Source organism: Cryptomeria japonica, chromosome 5 (assembly GCF_030272615.1).
Source record: "Cryptomeria japonica chromosome 5, Sugi_1.0, whole genome shotgun sequence".
Lineage (NCBI taxonomy): Eukaryota > Viridiplantae > Streptophyta > Pinopsida > Cupressales > Cupressaceae > Cryptomeria > Cryptomeria japonica.
Window position 1 is genome coordinate 89,342,840 of NC_081409.1, and position 26,067 is coordinate 89,368,906.

The following is a 26,067-nucleotide window of genomic DNA, read 5'->3' on the forward strand; positions in this document are numbered from 1 at the left end:
TCTAAGTTTCCATCCTTGCAAAAAAAAATCCTTAATGCATTAACTACTAGTGAGGAATCTCCCTGATTTTTTACTTTACCTATTTTTAGCTTTAGGCATAATTGCAACTCCAAATTGAATGCTTGCAATTTAGCTTCATTATTTGTTCCTTTGAGCTATTTTCTTGAAATACTACCAAGCAACATCTCGTCCCAATCTTGAATTATTCAACTAAGCCTAAAATACTTGAGTTTCCTTTGGAAGGCCTCGTCAAAGTTGAGCTTGAACCACCCATGTTGTGGTGGTTCTCATTTGGTCTCTTTTTCGTTTATTTTGGGACTTTAATTCTCTAAGCCCCATTAACGAGGGTAGTAAGAATATAGAATTACTATAAATAAAAACATATAATTACTATTAAGAATAACTTAAAGGGTCATTATGTGTTATGAGAATCTTTGCTTTAAACAAACTTTCAAAGAGAAAACATAAAAGATAATCATGAAGTAAGGAAATAATGTCCTTTTAAAATATATTAATGATGTTTTATTATTAGCAAGGTAGTTTAAAGTTAGTAGTTATCACTATCATTTACGAATCTCAATATTATAAAGTTTAACCAATAATTTATTATTATAACTTTTATCATATGATAAATGATTTATAAAAAATAGCTTTATAAAATATCAATAAATTTAATATTAAAAACAATTATAATGAAAAAGGTTACCAACCCTTGCCTTTAAGTGAAAATTGGATAAACATATTTGTTGAGTGCATGCAAAATATTTATAAAATCTTGGTAAAGCCTTTAAAAAAAAAAAAAAAAGAGGAAGAAGATACCTTAAAATTCAAATTCGAATAAAACATTAATGTAGATTTAATGATGTTTAAATAACAAATGTAAATCTCAAGCAACACATTGATCTCTAATATTCTATATTTTTTTATTTAACTTGATCACTAATATTCTATTTCATTTAATTTTTTTGAAGATTTTTAATCTACAAAGTCGTATAAAACATTAATGTAGATTTAATAATGTTTAAATAACAAATGTAAATCTCATGCAACACATTGATCTCTAATATTCTATATTTTTTTATTTAACTTGATCGCTAATATTCTATTTTATTTAATTTTTTGGAGGATTCTTAATTCAGTTATTTTTTAGCTAAAAGCTAAGAACTTAGGTGTATCCATTCAGCCAAATTTGTCTGAGTCACCATCACGACCTCACAAACCAAAGACCTGTTGAATGTGAAACCCAACAGTCGGTCTGTTTTTCCCTCCATAACTCTCGACAGTTCACATTCTGGATAATGTTGATATGGTTGTTTATAAAGAGCTTATTGCTGCTGTACGAAATGTATCTGAGAAACAATTGGTTCTTTCATTTAATTTATTTGTCCCTTGCTTTTTATTTATGTCTGATACTTATTTCATTTAATTTGCTGTCAAATTGTACGAGTATTAAATTACATATTATATTAGTTTATTTTTAATTTATGGGATCATTGAATTTTTCTTCCCGTGAAAATAATTTAATCTAGGGTAAGAATCGAGTAGATCAAATGTTTGAGTAAGTGATAGCGGGCTTTGGATTTAGGCTTTATTATTTTCGCTTCATTCCAAGCACTAGTATTTGACCAATTGCTCGAGGTCAACTAAGATTGTATACTTGGGCAATTTAGAATATCTTCCATGCATTGAAAATCTGATGTAAGGTGAGTCAAATGAATGACTTTGAATCTCATCCATGCTACTAGAATTCATAAATTATTGTACCAGGAAATTTTTTCTCATTAACAGCATCTTGCTTGCCCTGTTTCCTTCCAATGGAGATGTCATGATACATAGAATTTAATTTGAAATTTATTTATGTAGTTAAATTTTAATCACCCAGTTTTCTTACCAGTGGTCCTACTGGACTAGGTTTTGCTTTGGCATCTTGTATGGTGTGGATGCTTATAGTTCATTTCTTAAATTGTGATGATTCTGAGCGAAATTCCTTCAAATTTTGATTTGAAATCTTTCTACAGCAAGCAATCTGCTACCAATTTACTCCCTGACAGGCTAACTTAATATTCTGCCCTTGCTTGGCAGTGAAGAACTCTACTGGGCCAATGATAAGCTGTTCTGCCCTGGCTTTATGTCATAAATTTCGAAATTTCTGTACTTCATCAAGAATTTGATACCCGTTTAGATGTATTGGGCAAGTACCTTCACAATGATGTCTCTCAGACACCTTGACGTCTTCCAACATCTAAATGGTGAGATCTTCCCTACAAAATAAATTCTAGTAGACATAATTATATGAAAAAATAATCCTCATGTGGGCAATAATCCTCATGTAAGCCTGATGGTGAAAGTGTGGGCTTGCAGAGGAGGATAGGTTCAAATCCAGTGAAGGATAAGTCATAAATGTAATGCTGAATAATAAGGTAATGAAAAACCAATCCCTCTTCTGCACCAAAATGGTAGTCTTGCTCTGCAGGGGACCCCAGAACTATCTTTATCTTTATGTACATACAACTTTGATAAACATAAAACCCTTGAATGTGATTGAACACAACTAATGATCCTTGTAACCATGCTACATTCTTCCTCTAATATGATGACTCTATTGATTTGAAAAATCCACATTGAAATTTTGGAAATATGAAGATTTAGGCATAAAGACTGCAGCAAAAGGTACCCTATAAACCAGAAGATCGTTAGAATTTCCAAAGATTCTCTCTAGCTTGTGTGGCTGAGATAAAGTCCCAGACAATGAAAATCAAAAACTTATCAAACGACTGGCAGTTAGCGAAGCAAGAAGGCCGCATTTGTGCACAAATGTCAGCCCTCTTCAAGTGATCATCAAGCAACCAATACATCAGTTGAGATTATAATTTGAATCCATAGACAAAAATAGCGTAAGTACTCAATTATCGAGTACCTGGAAGCAGTCCTCAAGCATTAAACTCCCCTCAAACTAAAAAAAATCTGTCAATGAAATTTCGATTAATGAAGAGGAGAAAGAAACACAAAATTGATACTTTACATGATCAATAGGCAAATAAGTACACTCCTTGGAATCAATTATAAACATGCACTGAACTTTATGAGATGATGCTAAAATGGAGACCAAATCTCCTAGGTGCATTCGCTCTTTATTTCTTACGACACTTTCAATTGCGCCTCTCTTGCAATGACCATATTTTCTCACAAGTTGTGAAAAACAAAATTGGTAATTAAAATACAAATTAAGGATTCTGAATATCTTATTTATACCCTCTGGACTCTAGAAGACTGAGAGAGAAGAAAGTTCGTATACAGGGCATAAATTTATGCCCAGACTTGCAATTCATAGCTAGATACTACCTACATACTGTGATGGGCAGCTCATTGAAGACAACTTTGTCCTCATATATTCAAATGCATGCTTTGTCAGATATCTATGGAGAATGCATATCCTCTCTCAACGAGTTAATGCAGAGCTCAGAACCAGCATGGTTTGCCCCATTTGCAGCTACCATCCACCTTAACCAGCATTAAACAAATGTGTCTACTGCCTAAGTCCTTGAGTAATTCCGACTAATTTCAATCAATTAATTTAATTCCTATTTAGCCAACTATGCAGCATTCTTTGACATCTAATAGACTAATTCCATTCTACAAAACTCTGTACTTACTGAATCAATCCAAGAACTAAACCTACACTGCAAAATCTTTTGTTGATGGGAGAAGACAACATAGAAGCATGCATGATTTAAAGCACACATCAGATTTCACATCTGAAATTTTAATGCAATACCGAGTATAGCCTGCACTTAATTCATCTTGATCGAACTTTACGTGTCTGGGCATATTTGACTCTGGTAAGCTCTATTCTCCGCCTCCTTGCTTCAGCAGCAACAGCAACTTTATTCCTTGAAAGAAGCATTTCTTCATGAAAACCATTTGGAACTGTATCACACATAGCTTCGGTAGGAGCATTCAGATCTGGTAGGCCTAATAAACAGGAAGGATCCTTGGTAGGTCTTGAAGAGTCCCCATTCTCAGACCCGGATGAAGATTCAATTTCATGTGGATAAATGGGCACTCCAACATGCAGAGGTTCATCATGCACGGTGCTTAAAGCAAATGTGCCAACAAAATGGTCAGATGAGTTAAGTTCATTATGTCTCGATGAATCATCAACAGAAACAAAAGCTTCTGTACCATGGCTTGAACCCCTATCAGATGATGTTGGCTGGGGAGTGGAGAGCAGCTTTTGCTCTTGCCTTTGATTAAGGCGGGCTGCTAACTGCAAAGACCACAAGCAGCCATCTTTCAGTAAAAGTGTAATTTTTTATTTTCTCAACTCTTTGCAAAAAAAAACAACAAAAATGACAGTCAAATAACAGGATGTACCTCTGTTTTTAAATGATGGTTCCACTCTCGTAGCTCCTGATAGGTTTTCATCAATTGCTCTTCCTCCTGATCCAAAACATAATAGTCATGAGAAACATTTCCTTTGACCAAAACTAGTGCAAAACACTTGTTTGGATGCATCCAGAGATGGTACATTATTTAAAAATTAAAATAGTGTGGAACAAGTGATAAACAAGCCAACCTTTTTCAATCTACTCTTTTCTAAAGAGAGCGTATTCACCATTTCTTTCAATTCCTTATGTGTCTGCATTCATCAAAACCTATGTGTTAGTCACGTACAAGATCTCTTACCTTTCCAACAAGAGAGGAACATTTTATTCACACAGTAACACAAAAGTCTGTACATACAAAAATGTGCATGTATAAATGCAAGTGTGTATTTTCTCACTCAGACGTTCATATATATATATATATATATATATAAAGCCAGAGGCAAAACAGACATATATGTGCACATCTAAAAATGTGTCTGCGACTCTGCATACATATATATCCAAACCTAAAGGTGTGTTGGGGTGTATATATTCACTAATTAATATACAGTATATATGTAAACAAACATATATATTCATAAATATTATATTTCCAGGATTTTTAACAATTTATCTGGATTAAACTGTTGTGAGTTTTTTTTTTTTAAAACAACATTTTGGATCATAATACATGATCCATTATTAGGATGAGAAAAATGTATTTTAGAACATTGCAGGAGCAAGGTAGTACAAATAGAGAACGAAGAGAACATGGAGGGAAATGGCCAGCAAGAAGAAAGATCAAAAACAAGAAAAAGGCAAAAATGAAAAACAATATAAACCAAAAAAAAAAATGCCAATAAATAAAAAATAAAAAAAAATATATATATATATAGAAATTAAAGTTTAAACATATACAATGAAAAGAAATAAACAATGAAAAATGAAATTAGTACAACATTGTAAATATACCAAATCATGTAATATTTTCAATTTACATTTTTGCTTTAATTACTTCATCTATTTTTTATTTTTCTTTATTCATCAGCATTTCTTTTTTCTTTGTATTATTTTTCATTTTTGTTTTTTTCCTTTTCTTTTATCCTCCTCCTTGTGACATTTTCCTTCCTTGCTCTCCTCATTCTCTACTTATACTAGCTTGCTCCTGCAATTTTCTAACATACATTTTTCTCATCCTAATGATGGATCATGTAGTATGATCTGAAATGACAACTTTCTAAAAAACTTGAACACAGTTTAAACCAGAAAAATTGTTAAAAAAATATATATATATCATTCCAGGTTATGCTCAACGCAAGGTGCACACCTGTATGGTCATGATTGTCAATGTATAAACACATACTCACACTCTCTGGGACACGATAATGGGGCACTTAGAAGAAACCTCAATCAGAAAACACTGGGGTACAAAGAGGGGATGCCTGCAAGGCACCTCTAAATCCTGGCCAGACGAAAACTCGAAGGAGCGTTCATGGGGAAGGGTAGAAGTAGAAATACATTCCTTCAGAAAATGGGTGAAGCAAGAGCCTGTGGAATATAGTTGTATACATTTGTCTCCAATACATATTGGTATGCATGCTTAAAGTAGTGCCCATGTCTGTAGATAGAGTTGTGCGCACACATTGTTAGGTCATGATCTAGAGCAAGGATATATCACATGCAAAGTGTGGGATTTAAAAGGTACAAATGTATCTCTAGAGAATAGCACATACCTGCTCTATCCATGTATCTCTACAAGATTAGAGTATATCTGCTCTATCTGCATGGTGCAATTTCCAGTTCTTGCAATCAAGTGATGCTGGCTTATACTTGCATGCTTTTCAAAGATGAAGAAGAACAAGAAGACATCTCTAACTATCTACAGATGGTAGCCATCCCCATTAAGTACCCTGAGTAATTTGAGTATCAGTGTAGCAAGCACTGGGGTGCATGCTTGCCCTAATTTCATTCATATCTATGACATTTCAACATCCTAACTATATGCAAGGCCACACACAATCAATCTTCAGTATAAACATATATATACATATACAACAAGGATTGGGATGATTACTTTAGTTAATTTCGTTCATAATTATCACATGCCAATAACCGCAAGAAAACACACAAATCCATGAAAAAGAAAAGACAAGTGTTGCATGTATTATCTTTGCTCCATATCTAACAAATCAGATAGTCGATGATTATTGTACATTTTATGTGCTTCTTGCTTCCATTGATCAATATTGTACACTTTATAGACACCCGGAGAACCACATGCACATAAACACATGTACAGACCTAAAAAACAATACAATCGTTTTCAGAGTTCATACTCAAGAAAACAATACAATCATTTTCAGAGTTCAAAATACAGATCCATAAAGGAGCACAGTCAAACGTATGCAAAAAGGCACAACTTCTAACGTTTTCCATCAAATGTGATCAACTTCATTGGAACTGCGGTTTGGGAGGAAAAAGGTCGCAGAGTATTGGAAATATGGATACCAACCTTTTTCTTAGGCAGCCTTCTCCGAGGTACATTTTTTACACTCATATCCTGCAGAATTTCAAACCCAACTCAAAAACTAAGAAAAATTGCAAACCCAATTCAAAAAACTAAGAAAAAACACAAACCCAACTCAAAAACAGAGAAAATCTCAGACCCAATATCTCAAAGATGACTTATGGCTAATTCGTAAACTTTTGAAGAAACTAACAAAACCAATTCAGACAACACCCCAAACCCATTATAAACAACTTAAATCACCCACAACCCATTACCATCATAACCAAAAAAAAATCGAACCAGCCTAATGCAAAAATTAGCGAATCATAAAGACCCACTTACCTTTGAAGACGACGGTAGCCCACCTGCTCTCTCATCAAACTCATCACTTTCACTCCAGGATAAGCCAAGCGGCGTGGAGGGACTTCTGTTGGCCAGTTTGGATTGGTGGGTAATGCGGGTGTCACTAAAGCCACCTCTAGCGATAGCAGATCGCCTCCTTTTGACTGCCCACTGAACATAAAAGCAACCCAAATGACAAAGCCTTAGCAGAGCATCTGCTGCTTCCATTTCTTCTGCTGTAAAATCTCTGCTGCGCTTCTTTGACCACTCCATAGCTGTTGCTACAAATGCTTCTGCTGCTGATAAAACTCAGTAGGGCTACTCAACAAGGCTTAAATAGACATTGTTTCCCTGCTATTTTTGTGGGTGGACATGAAGATTGCCACCAGCATGGTTGGGTGTTTAGGGTGCTTTTTCCAGCGCTGAATGCGAATGAAGAAGAGGAGTTGGATGGGCTGTATTGGTGAAGAAATAAAATCCGTAGGATGGGCTGTGGCACTTCATGCCACGTGGCAAGCTGCCGGCTCATTCCCTCCTTTCCTTGCGATGTATTTAGGGTTTAAAAGGGGTGGGGTCGCAGCAAAGGAACCAAATAGGAAATATGAAGGAGGACGGGGTTGATTTTCATGTAGACTGGACCATAATTGTTTGTGAATGACACCGATGAACAAGCTACTGCAAAGTTTCTCCACTCTTAAACACCCTTAAAATGAGACAAACGGGAAAATTTACTTCAGTTTTTTTTTTTTTAAATGAATTCAACATATTGTGGTTTGGTGAATGGGTCTTTGTTTTCTTGGTGAAGTTGAAAGGTTCTTAATGATCCTACCAAAGATCAAGTCTTATTGAATGCAAAGCTCCAACATAAAAAAGAAATGAGGTTGAGATCGTGTCTCCAACGAATTTGAACTAGAATGATTAAATTAGAATTACAATTATATAATTGAAATAAATTAAATTTGATGTTTTATTTGAAATCAGAATGGATGAATATGTTGTTAAATACATTAGGAATTGATTTACTAATGTGTTAAAATTAGGACCTTGTCTAGGTGAACGCATCAAATTTTGTAGGTGGGGATCTTTGCACATGCACAACTAACCCAGCAACAAAATTAAATCTAACCCTACATAAGTGAATTGGTCAATAATTGACAATTATAATATATGCATCTCATCTTCTTGTACATGTGTATGCAATAGGATGGTTTCTATGGATGTTGTTTTGAAACTTGCTAAGCAATAATTAATTCTCATTTGGTCAAGCCTCTAGGTGGATTAATTCAATAGCTTTGAACCATGATCAAAGATAGGATGCAAACATACAAGGATGGTTAAGATGATGTATGTTCTTGTATGTTTTGATAATGTTATTATGTATGTATCGTAAATGTTCTGTGGTAATGCTTTTCTATAATTAAAACATTGTTATCTACTAGCACTTGATAGTTCTCACACTTTGTACTTACCCTGAGTGGAGAGGTTGATCAAGTGAGTCCTTGAGAGGTTGTCAAACACCTTTCGGAGTGGTTCTTTTTTCCCCCTCTACATTTTGATGAACCCAACATGAAAGCTTGTATATTGTTTGTTTCGTTTGTCTTAAAGTTGTTTGAAAATACTTTCCTTAAGTAATCATTTCAATACTTGTGTGAAGTTCCTCTATTGCACACTTACAAAGTTATCGAAGTGTTGTAAATCTTGTATATGAGCTTTATGGCCCAGACTATCTCTAGGATTTTTGTGAGGAGAACTTCTAGACCAAGAATCACTTTGAATCATTACAACCCTACTCAACTTGGACCGATGTTCTCGAGTACTACGAATCCTAATGATTTGTTTCCTTCTCGTCCTCTTAAGAGTATTATTACGAGGGGCTCTTCTACATTTGGCTCACAACCAAAATCTTGAAATAATACCCCAGCAAATACCCCACTGTCATCTCCTCTTGCTGTTGATTATGAGTTTGTTCTTGCAATTTTGTTTGACCATATTCAATCTTTAGAGGAGAACCTAAGAGACTTTGAGATATTTCTTGATTGAGAACATGTCCTCCCCTAGGCTGGTTTTGTTATTCATAATCTAAGATATATGCTTATCTCAAATAGAAAGGTCCTAAAAGTGTTAAGGGCTCTTTTTATGATTGTCAAATCTCATGTACCACTTGCTAAGGCCTGCACCCAAGATGATCAATCTGATACCATTAGCACACAACTTGGTGTCGATATCCTTGAGGTGTCGATCGATAGGGTGGATGTTGGACCTACTATTGATCTATTATCAAGTGGCACTATACCTAGTATCAATGTCTCTCAGATGCCCTTGGGATATACTGACATGTCTACTAGCTGCACTATTGCTACCTCCATTGTTCAGGTTGCTTCCACTAGCGTTGGTGTGGGTGTTGATACTAGTACTGGGAAATGTTTTGGTGTCATGCCTCTGCTGCTCCGCCTCCTCTGCCTAATAACCCTATTTTAAACACCATCTTGCAAAATATGGGACAATTGCAACAACAACTTACCACCCTTGCATTTGTTGCCAATCAACCTTTGTTGCCTACTTACTATCATTGCAATCCACTCAACCTGAGCATCTTGAACACTATCACCCCCCCGGTGACTAAGACATTGAAATTCGGTTGATATAATGGAGATGGAGATCCTAATGTTCACATCGATTCTCTCATGTCTATTTGTACAGTGACTATCATAGCTTGGATTTTGTTTTGTTAAAGCTATTATCTCAATCCCTTAAGGGAATTGTGCTAGAATGGAACAGTTCATTGCCTGATTATTCTATTAAATCTTTTGATCAACCCATGGATGCCTTTCGTACAAGGTTTCAGGTGAACATTGGAAGAAAGGTCACCATAGTAGACCTTGTTCACTATAAGTAGAGGCCTGACAAGAGGGTTACTAATTTCATTTTTCGTTATCAATAAATCTCTATAAAGATCCCCTTTTCCCTACCAGATAGTGATTTACAAAGAATGTTTATTGGAAATCTGCAATCCACATTAAGAGAGAAGTTGGCTCTTAATGGCTATTCAAATTTCACTAATCTCTATTCCATGCTCACTAACTATCAACATTTGTTGACTCAACTCAAAGAATCTTCTTTGAACTCTAACACAAATACTTTCAAGGGTGTGTCTTCTTCAAGAGGGTCTAAAAAGAATAAAGTTGTGGTGAATGTCATAACCATGTCTCAAGCAACTAAGAGATATACGTAGGAACCATAGCAAAATCGAGTTTTCACTAAACTATGTGATTCTTATCTAAGTATATTGCAAAAATTATTAAAGGATAATCTCATAACCCTTCTCGAAATTAGACCACTACTCAACAATAGACCATACCCTCAATGGTTTGATGGTTCCAAATTCTATTAGTATCATCGTGTGCCTAAATATGACATCGACCATTGTATTCATCTTAAATGTATAGTCTAAGATTATATAGATAATGGTGTTATCTGGGCCAACGATAGGAAACAAAAATCTAACAAATTTGTTGATAAGACCAACCGTGAGCTCTAGATCTACATTTATCCTTCCCTGCTCCATTCATCAAACTTCATCTCTACATCATCAGATCATGCATCGAGTGTTGGCCCTTATGTCAACATGGTCACTATCACTTGGATCTCTCTCCCTAGCCAGAGGATGAAGTCTTATGACACGTCTTTTAAACCTCTAGATGTTCCTTATAGAGGGGAGCTTGCTCCTTTATGCATCCTAGCCAAGATAGATGGTCACATTGCTACACGTGTGATGGGTGATCCTACATGTCGAATCAATGTCATTATAGATGAGGCTCTATTTATCAATGGTTTACATAGAGTGAGATATGACAAGTGTCATTTCTTTGTTTGTACGCATGACAAGGTCTTTGTTCCTCCTATGAGTAGTACCACCTTGACGGTCCTCATGGAACACAAGGACCGATGTTGAGCATTTTCATAGTCTTTCCTAAATTAAACATATTCCATGTTAAGCTAGGTATCCCTTGGTTGACCGCCATGGAAGTAGTCCACTTGGTTTTTCATAAGTGTTTGAAGTTTCCCCATGAAGGCACGGTGTCTGTTGTCTAGGATATTGGATACCAATTGCTCTTCGCCCATGGGGGATTTTCATTAGATCATGTTTGGCCTACTTTTATTGGGACTATGCTTTTCCATGGAGACTTGTTATATAAATCCTATTACAAGTATAAAATGGGGGAGTTGGCACCTAAGTCAGTTTGGCCTATGGTTTCTTTACCTCCTCATGCATTATTTTTTGCTCCCCCTTCCTTGTCTACTCTTGTGTTGCAACAAATTGCATCTTCTACCCCCTCTTCATCAGGAGATAAGGATAGACCCATTCCCTGGAGTAGACCTCCTCACTGTGTAGCTCCTAGTGGTGTCTTTTGTTCCTACATATGCACTTGGTGTAGACAAAGGAAAGGCACACGTGTTGTTGAAATTTGCAACTTGCCATCCCTTTGAGATACCAATAATTGCAAATATCCCTTGTCTTTCCCAATATGGTAAGGGTAGGTGTTCACCCCACTCTTGTCCTTCACCTCTAGCTCCTCCATCATAGCCTTTGAGGGTACCCCCCATTCCTCTAACTGCTCCTAAAGCAAAAAGAGGAAGCATATCTATGAGTGCACCTATAGAGCCTATTATAGTAGCACCTTCTAACTCATCGATTGGGCCTTTTCCTTTCCCGAAAATGTCACAGGTGGCCTCTCTTATGGAGCAATATGTTGTTGAGCCTTCTTATAACTCTCTTCTTGATTCCCATTTAGACAAAAACTAGCTTGTGCATGAGTGTAAGCCTCATTGATGGGCTATGGTCTGGGAGCATGAGGTCGTCTTAAAGGCTAAGGGTGAGTTGCTGGTGTCCACTCTTGCTCCTACTATTTTTCTGCCTACTCTTTCTCTCATTGCTCTAACTGCATCTACATCTACTTCATATTTCATGTTGTTTCCTATCACTCTAGGGATAATCAATGACCCTTGCCTCAAAAGGGTATAGGTTTTCATTGATCCCTCCTTAGAGTCACCCCTCATCACCTCCTTACCTAATATCCCTTCATTTTCTTAGTCCATTGACATGTTGCATACACAAGTTGTGTCAAGTGCAACATTGTGTACTCCTCTTGCTTCAAAACCACATCCCCATTACAGCTTTTCCGAGGCACCCATTACAACTTTCTTCAGGCACTTAGACTCATTATGGCTGATAGGAGGCCTTCACCTCCGCAATAGTCAAAGCCAAAGTTTGAGCAAATCCTCATTCTTGAGTTTTATCGTAAAAAATTCTCTAGTTACCTCTTTGTCAGATTATTTGCCCATTTCTTTGTCTACTTATGTTTGTGTTATTGAGAAGGCTCTACCTTCTCTGGAGTTTGTCTTTACCACCTCAAGTTGAGTCACTTTCCTCTTCTATAGAGGGACATTTGTTTGACTCTTTAGAGGACATTTTGACATTGTAAGGATCTTCACCTGATCATTGAATCTTGCCTCTCAAGAGTTTCTAGATGAGAATGTGGAAGATGCATCATCCTTGGCTCTTATTGTCGGTGAGGTGCCTGGTACTGCCCTCGCGAATGTCCCTCTTTGGGCTCACCCTCCCTCCCAATATGATAAAAAATTAGGAGAATGATGATATGATGGTGGAGAACTTGTAGGACGATACTCTTCTTATCTTGTAGATTAGAGTGTGCTTGTCTTTATATGTGTTGTGCCCCCTTAAAGGACCCAAGTTACTTTGTCAGTACTTGGAAACAGGGGGTGATGAGTGTCTTTATATGTTTGTTCTCTCTTGGAAGTCCCAACTCACTTTATAGGTGCTTGGGAAGAAAGGATTATATGTCGTAACCTTCCTCTATTTGTTAATCATCTTTTTCTATTTGTTGTATCTTGTTTTTTGACATTAGGGGACGATACAAAGCATTGGGGGTGTTTAGGCCTTCTTCCATATTGACCCAAATTTTTATTTTATCTTTGTCTTTATGTGCCTTATTTAGATCCGAAAACTTTGAGACCTTGATGAGTAACCCATACGCATTATTTAATTTCACTATTGCAAGTTCTTCTAATGTCGAACTATTGAATCCCCCTATGTCTTTGTATTTTTATTGATGTTGTGGGTATCATGTGTCATTTGTTGCAACGTGGCATTCCACAAAAAACATATCATTATGTTGAAGTGACACATCTCTTCTCTTGAGAATGACATGTGCTCCCTTCATATAAAGCATACTATTCAAAGGGGGGCCTCTCATGTCTACATTTCTACATATCTACATTCATATTCATCTCGGTATCTATCTCATGATATTTTAATCATATATATTATCTTGTTGCCTTTGTGGGGGCCAAACCACTATCTCAAACTATCCTTATTATCTTATCATCTTCGTGGGGGCCAAACCACTATCCAATCAATCCTTGTTCACCCTATTGTATGGCTATCTAGCATAACACAACTTGCTACCCATATTGGCGAAATCATTCTATCTAAGTGATCACTATCTTAGTGTCTAATCATATCATTTATGTTTTATTTTTTGTCTGGCATGTTTGTCTACAACTAACATGTTTGTGATGGAACAACCTATCAGTATCTCACAATGGTTTAGGTCTCTTCCATGGGGGCAACTTTGCGCAAATAGAGGATTATGCTTCCCATTTGTGTCTTGATTAAATATTTTCAACTCAATCTCTCTACTTTAGCTTGCAATTCTTACTGATGATATGCTCACTAAAGTGGGGGGAAAATGTAACGTCGTAAATTGCACTCCATGAAATTCCATGCCACATAGTTGCCTTCACTTTAAGATGATTGGAGAATTTCCCTAGCTTTCCATGACTTGCTCACTTGGCTTGCCCTATCAACTTTTTGTTTGTCGTTTTCCTAATCGTATTAATTGTCTAACTCGGGGACAATAGCGCATTGTGAAGATGTATGTGTGTCATTCTAGCATCTCATAAAAATATTGTCTAAAGGTGGTTGTTGGAGCATTACACTTGCTATTTTCAACAGTAGTAACACTTCCTTTAGTGCACACTAACATCAGATTCCCTTCTAGGTTGCATATGTTGCCTTTCGAGGCTTCATTTTGACTCTCTCATGATCTTTTTCATTTGGTGAAGCTCTGATTGCTTCTTTCTTCTTCATCTCTAATTTTACTTCATGCTTGAGACTCCATCATTGGTTTCGTTGTACTTTCTACCATTGTTGCATCCCATTCATTGCGTCCTCATTGTCATTGTAGCTTCGTGCCTTGGAAGATTTTATGCTTCTTCTTCACTCTACCAAGCTCTTTGCTTTTTGAGTGTGAAAGGGGCTCTTGTTACTACACTTCTATCATTTTATCTCCATAGCATAATAATTATCTTGTTCATTTGTATCTTTTTTGTCATATTATTCATTACCCATCTTGGTTGTCCGTGGAGGTGGGAACACCAAAGTGGGGGTTTGACTATGGTAGACCTCTTTACACAACCCCAACATTTTCATCTTTGTTTTGTTATGTGCAGGTTCATTGGAGAAGAAGTGAGCTAGCTAGAGGCTTCATTCACAGGCCCATTGTAAATACTTTGTCCCTTTCCATTGTCTTTTTACTCTTCATGTACAGTTAGTTTAACTCTTGTTATTTGTTCATTACATTTAAAAGCATTAAAAAATCTTGTCCTATTATTCTATATTTTTTAGTATGAAATTTTATACTTTGTCAATACAGGATACCAGTGTGTCACATTGTCATCCATGACCCGCATGTAGATCCTAGAAAAAGAGCTAACGGGGACCACCAGAAGATCTCTATGACTTGTAATTTTAGGTTCTATAATTAAAACACTTTTATCTACTATCACTTGATAGTACTCACACTTTGTGCTTATCCTGAGTGGAGAGGTTGATCAAGTGAGTTCTCGAGAGGTTGCCAAATGCCTTTTGGAGTGGTTTACTTTTCTCCCCTCTATAATAAAATTTATGAGAAATTTTAAAAAATGAAAACATGTTTCATATTACCCCATCATATATGTGTAATGGTAAAAAATGCATACTTGTTCCTTCTCCATGATGATTTGAGCCCATAACAATGAGGTTATCTTTTATGCATCAACTAGTGTGTAAGATGACATATTTCATAGGGAAGTTAGCAAATAGGATTGTCCAACCTCAATCCTATTATTACTCTACTCAAAAATTGATCTTGTTTTTAATATTTTATTTGCTACCTTGGTTCTTATCTGAGAAAGCATTAATTTTATCCAAATAAGTCTTCTTGTTGGAATGGATGTCTCATACACCTTGCAATTCTAATATTTGTGTTTTTTTGTTATTTATTAATATTATTGAGCACTTATGAAAAAGGGCATCCTATCAAGTCGGATATTTTCATACATGTATACATTAGTATGATGTGTGTAAGAGAATTTATTGCCAAGTAAGATGTGTTGGAGCATCTATGAGAATGTAGGAATGTTTAAGAGATATAAGAAACACATAAGACTTGTAAGAGGGGAGTTGCATATCTAATTTGACTTCTTTATCAACTTATGACACATGTTACCACACATCATAGAGCATTTTTGAATGGAGATAATGGAGATAAAATGGAGTGTTCGTGTTGCTAAGGTGGTTATGACATCTTATGAAAGTTAATACTAAGGAAGATATTAGTTTTAGTTGTTGGATTGAGATTTAAAAATCGTAGACCACTGAATTTGAGTGTCATACATTGGGTGGTTTAGCTCATGGTTCCCCATTTACTATTTGGTGACTCCGTGTATTGTTTATCCAATTTATTTGGTGTTTGAGATGGAGATATCATAATGTATTTACAAACATTGTTATTCTTTTTTTAATCTCCAAACATGTAGTTGGTGAAGCATGAGAGTGGATATAAAAGAGAGTTACAATTTTGTTACTAGGATTTATCCTAAAAAGGTTTTAGCAAGATAAATTTATGTGGCATTGTGAATATTCTTGTGTACATTTTCCTTCCTATAATTGTGATCATATTTTATGTACACTCTTCTCATAGATTAACTTGTAGAGTGTTTCTATTATATTAAAGCTCCCTTTCATTTGGTATCGGAGCTTGATCAACTAGGGTCATAGGCGGTAAAAACTTTTTTGAGCTAAACTTAATTTGATTGGGAAAATGTATAAAGGATGTCTTTATTTCAAGGAAGATAACATCACATATTGACTTGACATGGAACATTTTAACGATAAGATTTATGAGCTTTGGAAGCTTAATATGAAATATTTGCTCATGGATCAAGTTAGTTGTTGTCTCTCCACCCGAACTTTTGTCTATTTCACTCAATAAATGTGTTGTGTTGGATAGTGTTGGGACCCACCCTAATTGTGTAAATTTTTCTAAGTCTCGTATCATCTTTGTTTTCTTGAACTCACTTTAATGGGCCTACTTAATAAAATTGTTCTCAGTGTGTACAAACAAATTTTAAACATAAACAAAAAGATTCAAACACTTAAATCTAAACCCTATTTCACACCTAAGTACAACCTTACGATTAATTTGAACAATTTATGATAAGATGACATTAAACAAGAAAACTCTTACTTAAAAGTGTTTTATTGCATCAATGGCATTTTTTCTTAAAGTGAATTAGTGTGTGAGACATTTAATGTGGTTTCTCACTTGGATAGCATGATATTGTATTCCAAGAAGACCCCCCTCCCCCTCTTTTAAATGGGCTTATATGTTTATTATGTAGATTTAGAGGATGGAGGAACAATAGATTTGATTGATTTGGAAGATCAATGGCTAGATTTGATTGAAAGGATTAAATTTATGAGAAGACTCCAAGTACCTTCTTGTGATTAGTGCTCATGAGAAGGTCATTGATTCAAGGTATTTGGATGGTGAAGATTTTTTGGATTGTATAGATGAATAAGATTTAGTGAGAGGATTTTATGGATCCATGTACAACCTTGAGCCACATGTGTAAGCTTGAATTGTCTAATAATGCTTAGGGTTACACAAGTGATTAATTAGTTAATTGATTGATTTTACCCAACTAAGAATTTGAGGAGGAATTTGAGAATTAAATAAATAATTTGTATTTATTTCTCTTTTGAAAGATTGGAATATGAGTGATGAACTTAATTAAATAAATATTTAAATTATTTAATTAAGAATTTGACTATAGAGAAAATGTTGAATTAAGTAATTAATTAATAATTAAAATTTATTTAATGAACACTAGGAAAATGATTAGATTGGCTAATTAAACAATTATTTTTATTAAAAAATTGTTGGAAGGGGATATATACAAGATGAAATGGGTGATTTTAGGATATGGTCAAATTTAGGTGTTTGCATTTTACTCCTCTTAGAGAGAGTGTTTAGTAAGAGAAGTAACAATATTTCAAAGAAAAATAAGTATTATTTTTGGGGGGAAATAGGACAACTAGATGCCCCAATCTTTGGGAGGAGAGTGATGAATATTAATGATGTAGGGATTCCCCCTTAATAGAATAGTCAGGCTTGAACAACACAAGTGTTCTCTTGAAAATATTAAAAATATTCTCAATGGTGCATGGAGAAGAAAGATGGGGGTGGGAGGGATTGGAAGGTAATATAAACAAGAAGATGAAAGGATGGAAATATTAGGATGATAAGATTAGTTGAGAGATAGAGGGGAGGGAGATGAAAATGGATAAGGGGGGATGGTATTGCTAGTCAAATGAGAAAATTGATGTTTGATGTAACAATTGACATTATATACCCAAGTACAAAGAACATGATGTCAATGTGTCATGCATGTAATGGATTGTCCAGGACTACAGACAGAGGGCCAACTAGGTGATGAAGAGGGATATAAGAAGGTGTGGGAGTATTATACTCAACTCCCCCTATGCAATACAAAGATACATTTAAAAAGGATAAATAATGCCTTCCTCTTCCTCATTATTATAAAACTTACGAGTGATGCAAGATACCGAATAAGCCCAGAAGCTATGGTCGTAATAAGGGAATGGGCATGTTGGTTCATCCAATATCAATGGTCCACATACATTAGGGTTAGTGGCTTCATAGGGAATCCCATGCTACTGCCTAGATATTGCAATGACCAGGTGATACTCTTAGAGTAATATGTAAGGCAGATGGTTGGGTTGCAATCATTGTTGTCCTCCAAACAAAAAAATGGTGTGGACTTCTCCATTTCAATTGGTTATTTTTCTTGCTCAAAAATTCAAGTAGCTAAGACAGTCAAGCAACAATTACAATATTTGCATTTACAAGAATTTAATTATGCTCAGGAACACTATGATCCATATGGAAAATTGAAGTGTATGATGTTGAAAGCTTATGATGGGCATAAACTGATGTTAGAGGACTTTTGGGCCAAGCTCCAAGACAATTTTGAAATTAGAGAGAAAAAATATTCTAGGCTTTGTCCCACAAACAAGGAATTTTAAAATAGAGACCAATCTCACTAAATAATTGAGGGATGGTGGTGAATTGTTAGACCAAGCATACAGGGAACAAGGAATCGATAAGAATCCCCTCTCTCCAATAAGATGATTAGGCCAGGAGGATATAAATATAGAATCAGTGAATAAAAATGTCATAATGAGGACTAGACAATGGTTGAATTCAAGGATTAGACCAAGCACTTCGAAAGGAAAATAGAAATAACCAGCCATGGATAATCCCCAATCAAGGGTACACAGAGAGTGTTCCCGAAGAACTAGGTCGAGTTCAAGAAAGATTACATCCACTGAACCAGATGAGACTGTTGGACCTGAGCCAACTGCAAGAGAGATTTTGGAACAGATCAAGGTACAAATGAGGAAGGTTGTGATATTGAAAAAGGTAGCAGACTTTGGAGTAAGAGAGGGGCTAGGAGCTATGCCACTTGCAGAAGTACATCTCGTTAGGGCTGCTATTAGGCAAGTACCAGGAGAAGGCACTAAGGAGAAGGATGAGCAAAAGAAGGTTGATAAAGAAACATCTACATCTACATTTGCTCAACTCCCTCCTGATACAACAGTAACACCTACTCAGCCTCCACCTACCACTATAGCACAGGCTCCAATTTTGACATCATCAGCCACTACAATCCCTGTAACAGCCCTGTGTCTGCACCAATTGACATTTTTGCTACAACATCAATAACATCGCCTCCATTAATGAAAATATTAACTCCTGCTATGGAAAAGGTTACCATTCATAACATCGAATCTGATTCTAATCAGGAGGATGAGCAACCTATTATACAATTGGTACAAAGAAAAGCTGAGAAGAAGAAAAGAAAGAAATTTGTTCGGCTCGGGAAACCTGCATCGATGGATCCTATGGATGTAGATGAACAAAATCTACCATAGAAGTAGTCAGTTGAAGAAGAAAGAGAACAAGTTGACCCCGAGGATGAACATGATGCAAGGTTTCTTTTAACCTTTGAAGATCAAGAAATTTTGTTAAAGGAAATAACAACTGAGGGGGAATTGGAAGGAACAAGAAAAATTGATAAAGGATTTGAAGAGGAAGTAAGTGATAAGTTGGGAGAGTTGCACAAAAAACAAAAGTTGAATATTGATATCGCTCTCCAAGCCAACCAAGTTCAACTAGGTACATCAACCCAAAGTATTCAAATTCCAGAGCAATATGAGGAAGAGAAGGAAGAAGAAAAAGAGTAATCAAAGGTACACAAGGTAACTGCAAAAATCATACCACATGAAGGTGATAAGGACAAGGACACACCATAGTGGTTGAGATTCACCTTTGAGAAGAAAAAGAAAGTGGTACTATTGAAGATTACCTTGTAACAAGCAATCACTAAAGAACCCATGAAAACAAAGAGGGCAAAGACCATGCATCATTTGTCTAGAACCAGTTTTGGTGAGGTGATTATTGATATTGTTGCTCCTGTAGAAGTTGAAGGTCAGAGCTCCCCTAAATACCAAGTTTCACAAGTAAAATTGGGTAAACAGACCAAGTGGGGAGAATTGGATACTCTAGAACTGGCTACCAGTGTGGTGAGGAACATGATAGAGAAAGAACATATTTCTCACTCAAAGGTGAAAGAATAGTTGGAATAGTACAAGCAATTACTCATGGAGATGGGAAAGCCATTGGATGTGTGTGTAGACGATAATTTACCTTCAACTTCATCGCTTCCGGAAGGCGACTTGAAGACACTCATTGAAGTGATAAAGGTGGTTGCAACTGCAAAAACATGGACACAAAATAAAGCTTCTAAGGTTAGATTGTTTTTGAAGAATACCATGGAGGTATATAGGAGAGCCACATAGGTAGGCAAAGCTCTAGCTTCATGTTCACAGCAGTGGGAGCGAAAGCTCCATATTTTTTATAAACAAAATCAGACTTTGAATAAAATTTTGAATCTCGGGGAGCATATCATAATGGGTGAAGATCTCTTGCGAGGAGATAGTGTTGAAAATTTGCACTCCTATATATACATTTTGGAGTTGAAGAATGAAATGCTTTAGCAATATGGGAAGGACATAACAAATGCCCATTCTCCTCTCCTTAATGCAATAAAGAAGTATGCAAAGTTTGTAGGACAGTTGTTGGGTATTTTTGGGCTTGGTATCCTTAATGTTGGACGCTTAGAGGAAGACTATGTACTTTGTCAGTGGGATGCATATGTGGCACAATATTTTACAACTTCTACAGAGTTTAATGTTGAGTTAATGGATGGATATATGTACTTAATAACTCATTGTCAACAGGCTTAAGAGATAATAGAGAAGTTAGAAGATAGAAGTAAGAATGCAAAGGAGACTTTGAAGAAGTACAAGTTTAGAATCAAGCATGTTGTTGATCATCTTGCTGAGGTAGTTGCATGCATCATTAGCAACTACAAGAGCTATAAAAATAAGTAGAAGTTGAACATATAGTTGCTAATGATATCATGGTATTTTTGAGGAATTTTGAATGTCACTGTGACTGGGACTTCAACTGCTGCTCCAGCATGTACCTTGATTATTGAGCAAGTTTTGCATGATTACGAAGTGTTGGCTCATGTAACACCATTTTCATAATGCTCACCCAGTCACAGTTTCGTAGTAGTTAACTAGAGTTCCAGGCAGAGACTTGCAAGTCAATTGTAACTCGTTGCTTTTTTAGTGATAGGTTTATTTCCTAGAAAGTAGGACAAGAAACTCTATAAATTGGATATTTTGATTCGTTGTTAAGGGTCCACTGATGATTTGAGGCCCAATTAGATATTCTTTTAGAGATTTTTATGCGTATTTTATGAGTTTGAGTAGATGTTATTGTAGTCACATAAATATGTCCATTTTAATTAAATGAATATTTCGTATTTATTTGATTAAAAATCCACTAGCCATCAGTTAATTAAATTAATATTTAATTAATTCATCTTCAAACATTCTCCTATTAATTAAATAAATTGTTCAATTTATTTTAATTCATTCATTCAACCAAATTCACACTCAATTAAATGAATAAATACTATTTATTCAATTTAATCATCTTTCCTCTTTTAAATAAATTAAATAAAGCATTTATTTAAATCTGTTGGTGTAAATAATTATTCATCATGGATATTATTACACTTACTTAAGTTTACTTAGGATAATGCATTTCATAGTAGTTTGGATATGAGACACTTGGGTGTTTGTGCCACATTGGGATAGTGTGTGTAGGAGAAATTCCACCTCTTATGGTGTTGATCTTGTTATTACACTATCATATCCACTTATTGTGGAGTGATAATTCCACCTTCGGTGGGTGATCCACCTCATGTGGAATATTATATTATTTCTCCTACCTACCCACACCTATTTCCTACCTACCCTTGTTTCTTATTGAGCCACATGTCATGTTTGTGTGCTCATACATATCCCTAGCCTTGCCTATATAAGCAGGCTCATCTACATTGTATGTAACTAATAAGATAATCCAGTTGATTGTTGATCATTTTCTATTAATGAGAATACAGTTTATTCTTGTCCCATATTATGTCTCTATCATGTACATTTCAATGACTTCTTGATCTTGGCAAAATCCAACATGGTATCAGAGCTATTGGAGCTTCATTGATTCGTCTTGAAGAGGCATTATTGTGACGTCAAGAGGCAGATCTGAGGAGCATCGTCATTTGGAGGCGTCCTAGACCAGATCCGACCTCTCCATTGCGTCCGGAAGGCCGTTTCCATGAATTTTGGTTATAAAGTTGGCCTATTTTGGTGAGGAAAAATTTTTTCCCCAATTTTGCTTATCGTACGGATTTTTCGAATTTCAGATATATTTTTCAAAAAAAAAAAAAAAATTTCATTTCTCTGAAAATTGTTTCAAAAAATCCAAAAAAAAAAAAATTGAAAAATTGAAAAAAAATTCGAAAAAATCAAAAAATTGAAAAGCAATCAAAAAAAAATAAAAATCATTTTTGGGGGGTCCGCAGACCCCCCCCCTGCGCACGCCGTACTCCTTTTTGCAGGCATCGGAACGTACCTGTCAGTCTGCGTTGCTCCGTACCCGCCGTCCGTGCGCTGTCCACTCTCTGTCGTCCTCGCTCTGTCAGCACTGCACAGCTCGTTCGGCGTCCTCGCAGACCGCGCCGAGCACAGGCACCGCCGACCGCGACCACCAGCGACCGCAGCTCCGCCGGCGAATCTTCCCGGCGCCTCCCTGCAGTCGCCGGCGCCTCTCCCGGCAGCTTCCACTACAGCCTCCTCCCGGTCACCGCTCATCTCCTTCCGGCCGAGTCCGCTGCCGTCACCGCCACGCCCAAGCTCCCGGCCGCCTCTCCACGCAGCGCCCGCACTGTGTTTTCGACGCCGCCGCCTCGCTCCTGCCCGTGCAGCACCGCCTTCTCCCGGTTCGCGCCACCACCCTGCGGCTCCTCCTGCGAGCCGCCTCCTGCGTCACCCGCGCCACGCGGACATCTGACCGTTCAGTCACGAAGACCGGAGGCCGCGTCCGCCATGTGGCAGGAGGCCACTGGCCCGCGGGTTGAACACAGACACGTCAGCTTTCCGTACTATCCGTACACACAGTCATTCATACGGACACCACATCGTCTGCCACATCATCATCCGTACGGTACGGACGCCCAGTCAGCCAGGCAGCGAAGTTTTGGCGACGGTCATACGGCCGTCAAATTTAACCCAGTGAATTGCTGACGTCAGCACGACATCAGCAGGGTTTGGAAATTTTTTGACCCCCTCTCATTTGCATTTTTGATTTTGCAGTTCAACTTCAAATGGCCATAACTTGCTCATTTTTGCTCCTTTTTGGGTGCAATTTTTTTTGAAATGGGCTATAATTTCGTGCTCTCCGCAGTGGTGAAAGAATTTTTTGATTTTGATGCACGGATTTTTCAGAAAATGCAGTTTTTGGTGACTGTCCCTGAGTAATCCCAGTTTTTGCAACTTTAGAGGCTTCGTTTGGGGTCATCCGACCTCCTTTTCAGGTGCCGTTTTTTTTGAAAGTGCGTATTTTTTCGTCTACTTTCACATGATGCTATCAAATTGATGTCATTGTAAGTAGAAATTGTACTTTCAGATCTTGGCCATTTTTGGCTCTCTTGGTACTTGTATATTTGCTTGAATCTCAGTTAGATTCATTGCACTATTGATTGAAGTCTCTTGTATCTCATTTGAGAAGTTGTAAAATTTGCATCATAAGTCCACTTTGCCTTGTTTTGCAAGTGGCTCATTGTAATCGCACTAAGTATAAAGTGCCAAAATCATCACTTTTGGGGGGGTACTTTGATTGATTGAATTTGGGGGGTGTCTCTTGTGCTTTTGTGCTCTTGTGTTCCTTCCTTTTTGCTGCTATGAGTTCTTCTAAGTTTCCTCTCTTAACTCCACATAATTATGCTACTTGGAAAATTGATGCATGGAGTAAACTTATGGAAAAAGGACTCACTCATTACATTGATGGAACTATTGTTGCTCCAGCTGATCCTAAGGCTGATCCAGTTGGTCACTTAGATTGGCTCACTAAAAATATCATGGCAATTGGTACCTTAAGAAAGTATGTATCAAAGGATCTCATATTTCATATTGAGAAATGCACTCTAATCAAGGATGCTTGGCAAAAGTTTCAAGACTTGTATGGTCAAGTTGATGAGATTAGGGGATATCAAATTGATAGTGATCTCACCATGTTAGATCCCAAGAACTTTGATACTATACAAGATTATGTCACTAAGGCAAATGAGTTGAGGGCACAACTCAAAGATTGTGGCATTGATAAAAAGGATACTCAATTGATATTCAACTTGATAGGGAAGCTTCCACAAGAATATGCAGCATTTGTTTCTAGTTTCCAAACTCATAGAATGACAATGGGTTCAAGCTACAAAATGCCTACATTTGATGCTTTCAATGAAATGTTGATGATGGAACAAACTAAGTTGATAAGCATGGGCATTCTTAAGACTTCTTCTAAGTCTCAAGCATTAGTGGCAAATCAAGGAAACAAAGGAAATCAAGGAAAGGACAACTCAAACAAGAAAAAATGGCAATCAAAGCCTAAGGATAAAGCATCATCTTCTCCACAACAAGGAGATTCATCTTCTTCCAAGAAAGATAATTCACCAAAGAGAGAGAGACCTACTTGTGCTTATTGTAAAAAGATTGGTCATGAGGAACATCGTTGCCATACTAAGAAGATTGATGAGCTCACACATATCATCAAAAAGCATAACATTGATTTGCCTAAAGTCTACAAGAAGGATGATTCATCAACTTCCACTTCCTCACATTCAAAAGGAAAAGGGCAAGCATTCATGGCTTCTACAAGTGGAAAGACTCACTCTTTTGGAACAAGAAAAGGACAAGCTCTATGTGCTACAACAAATCATACTTCAGAGAGATGGCTTCTAGATTCAGGGGCTTCTCATCATATGGCATCTTCACAATCTATGTTCTCTACATTTGAGTCTTGCACCATGCCACAGATTTTGATGGGCAATCATACATACATGGATGTGATTGGGAAAGGATCTATTGACATTGGGGATAACTCCTTCAATGATGTGTTGTGTGTACCCCACTTGACAAACAATCTCCTTTCTATCTATCAAATCACACATGGCGCAACTAAGAGAGTTGTGGAGTTCACACCTGACTCAGTTTTTATTAGAGACATGGAGACTAGAGCTATCATTGCAACTGGGGTGGTTGATCATGCATCTCGGTTATACTCCTTTTCAGATTTTGTTGATGATGATGATTACACATTTGATGATTCTACACATTATGATCACACTTATTGTGATGATTCAGATTTTGAGGAGAACTTTGGACACTTGAACATGGGGATTCTCACATGTAACCCAGTTCTTGATTCTTGTACTTCATCTTCTCATATTGATATCACATCGCCTATTGCACCTGATGATGTAGATAGTGCGACAGTTTTGCCTTCATATGATTCAGTGCAGCAGGATATACATTGTCTTCCAGCTTTAGATTCATGGGATGATTACATGACAGATATTGCAGGTTTGTTTGTGGAATCCTACATTGCAGATTTGGGAGACATCATTGATGACATTCATCTTCTCTTTGATGAAGATGATCCTTCTTTGATTGTTGCGAGGGCACACTCTGACCCTCTTGTTCATTCTCTACATGATCATTCTTTCGAGGTTGACATGATTGTGGATACTTATGTACAGCAGTTGGAGGAGGTCTCTTTATTCTTTGAGGAGACACATGAGTCTTTGGACATTGTTCTACATCCATCTTCACTAGATGTTGGAGTTCCTTTTTCAGTAGTATGGCACAGTTTACCATCTTTGGAAGGGGTATCTTTCAGCATCGACATGGGGACACTTGAGCAGTTTTCAGAGATTCCTTTCATCATGAGTTTT

At 36.7% G+C, this 26,067-nt stretch overlaps 1 protein-coding gene across 2 annotated transcripts; it reads right to left on the minus strand.

Annotated features, from left to right (window-relative positions):
• Window positions 1-3,088: 3,088 nt before the first annotated feature.
• Window positions 3,089-7,776, minus strand: LOC131054707 (uncharacterized). 2 transcript variants are annotated; one of them, XM_057989265.2, is made up of 5 exons: window positions 7,219-7,773; window positions 6,880-6,927; window positions 4,577-4,639; window positions 4,375-4,440; window positions 3,089-4,267 (listed from the first exon to the last, which is right to left on the minus strand). In XM_057989265.2, the coding sequence occupies exons 1-5, from the start codon at window positions 7,489-7,491 to the stop codon at window positions 3,797-3,799; spliced, it is 921 nt and encodes a 306-aa protein (XP_057845248.2). In that variant the 5' UTR covers window positions 7,492-7,773; the 3' UTR covers window positions 3,089-3,796. The 2 variants fall into 2 exon arrangements, with proteins under 2 accessions (XP_057845248.2, XP_057845249.2); XM_057989266.2 differs by lacking the exon at window positions 6,880-6,927 and having other exon boundaries at window positions 7,219-7,776.
• Window positions 7,777-26,067: the final 18,291 nt, after the last annotated feature.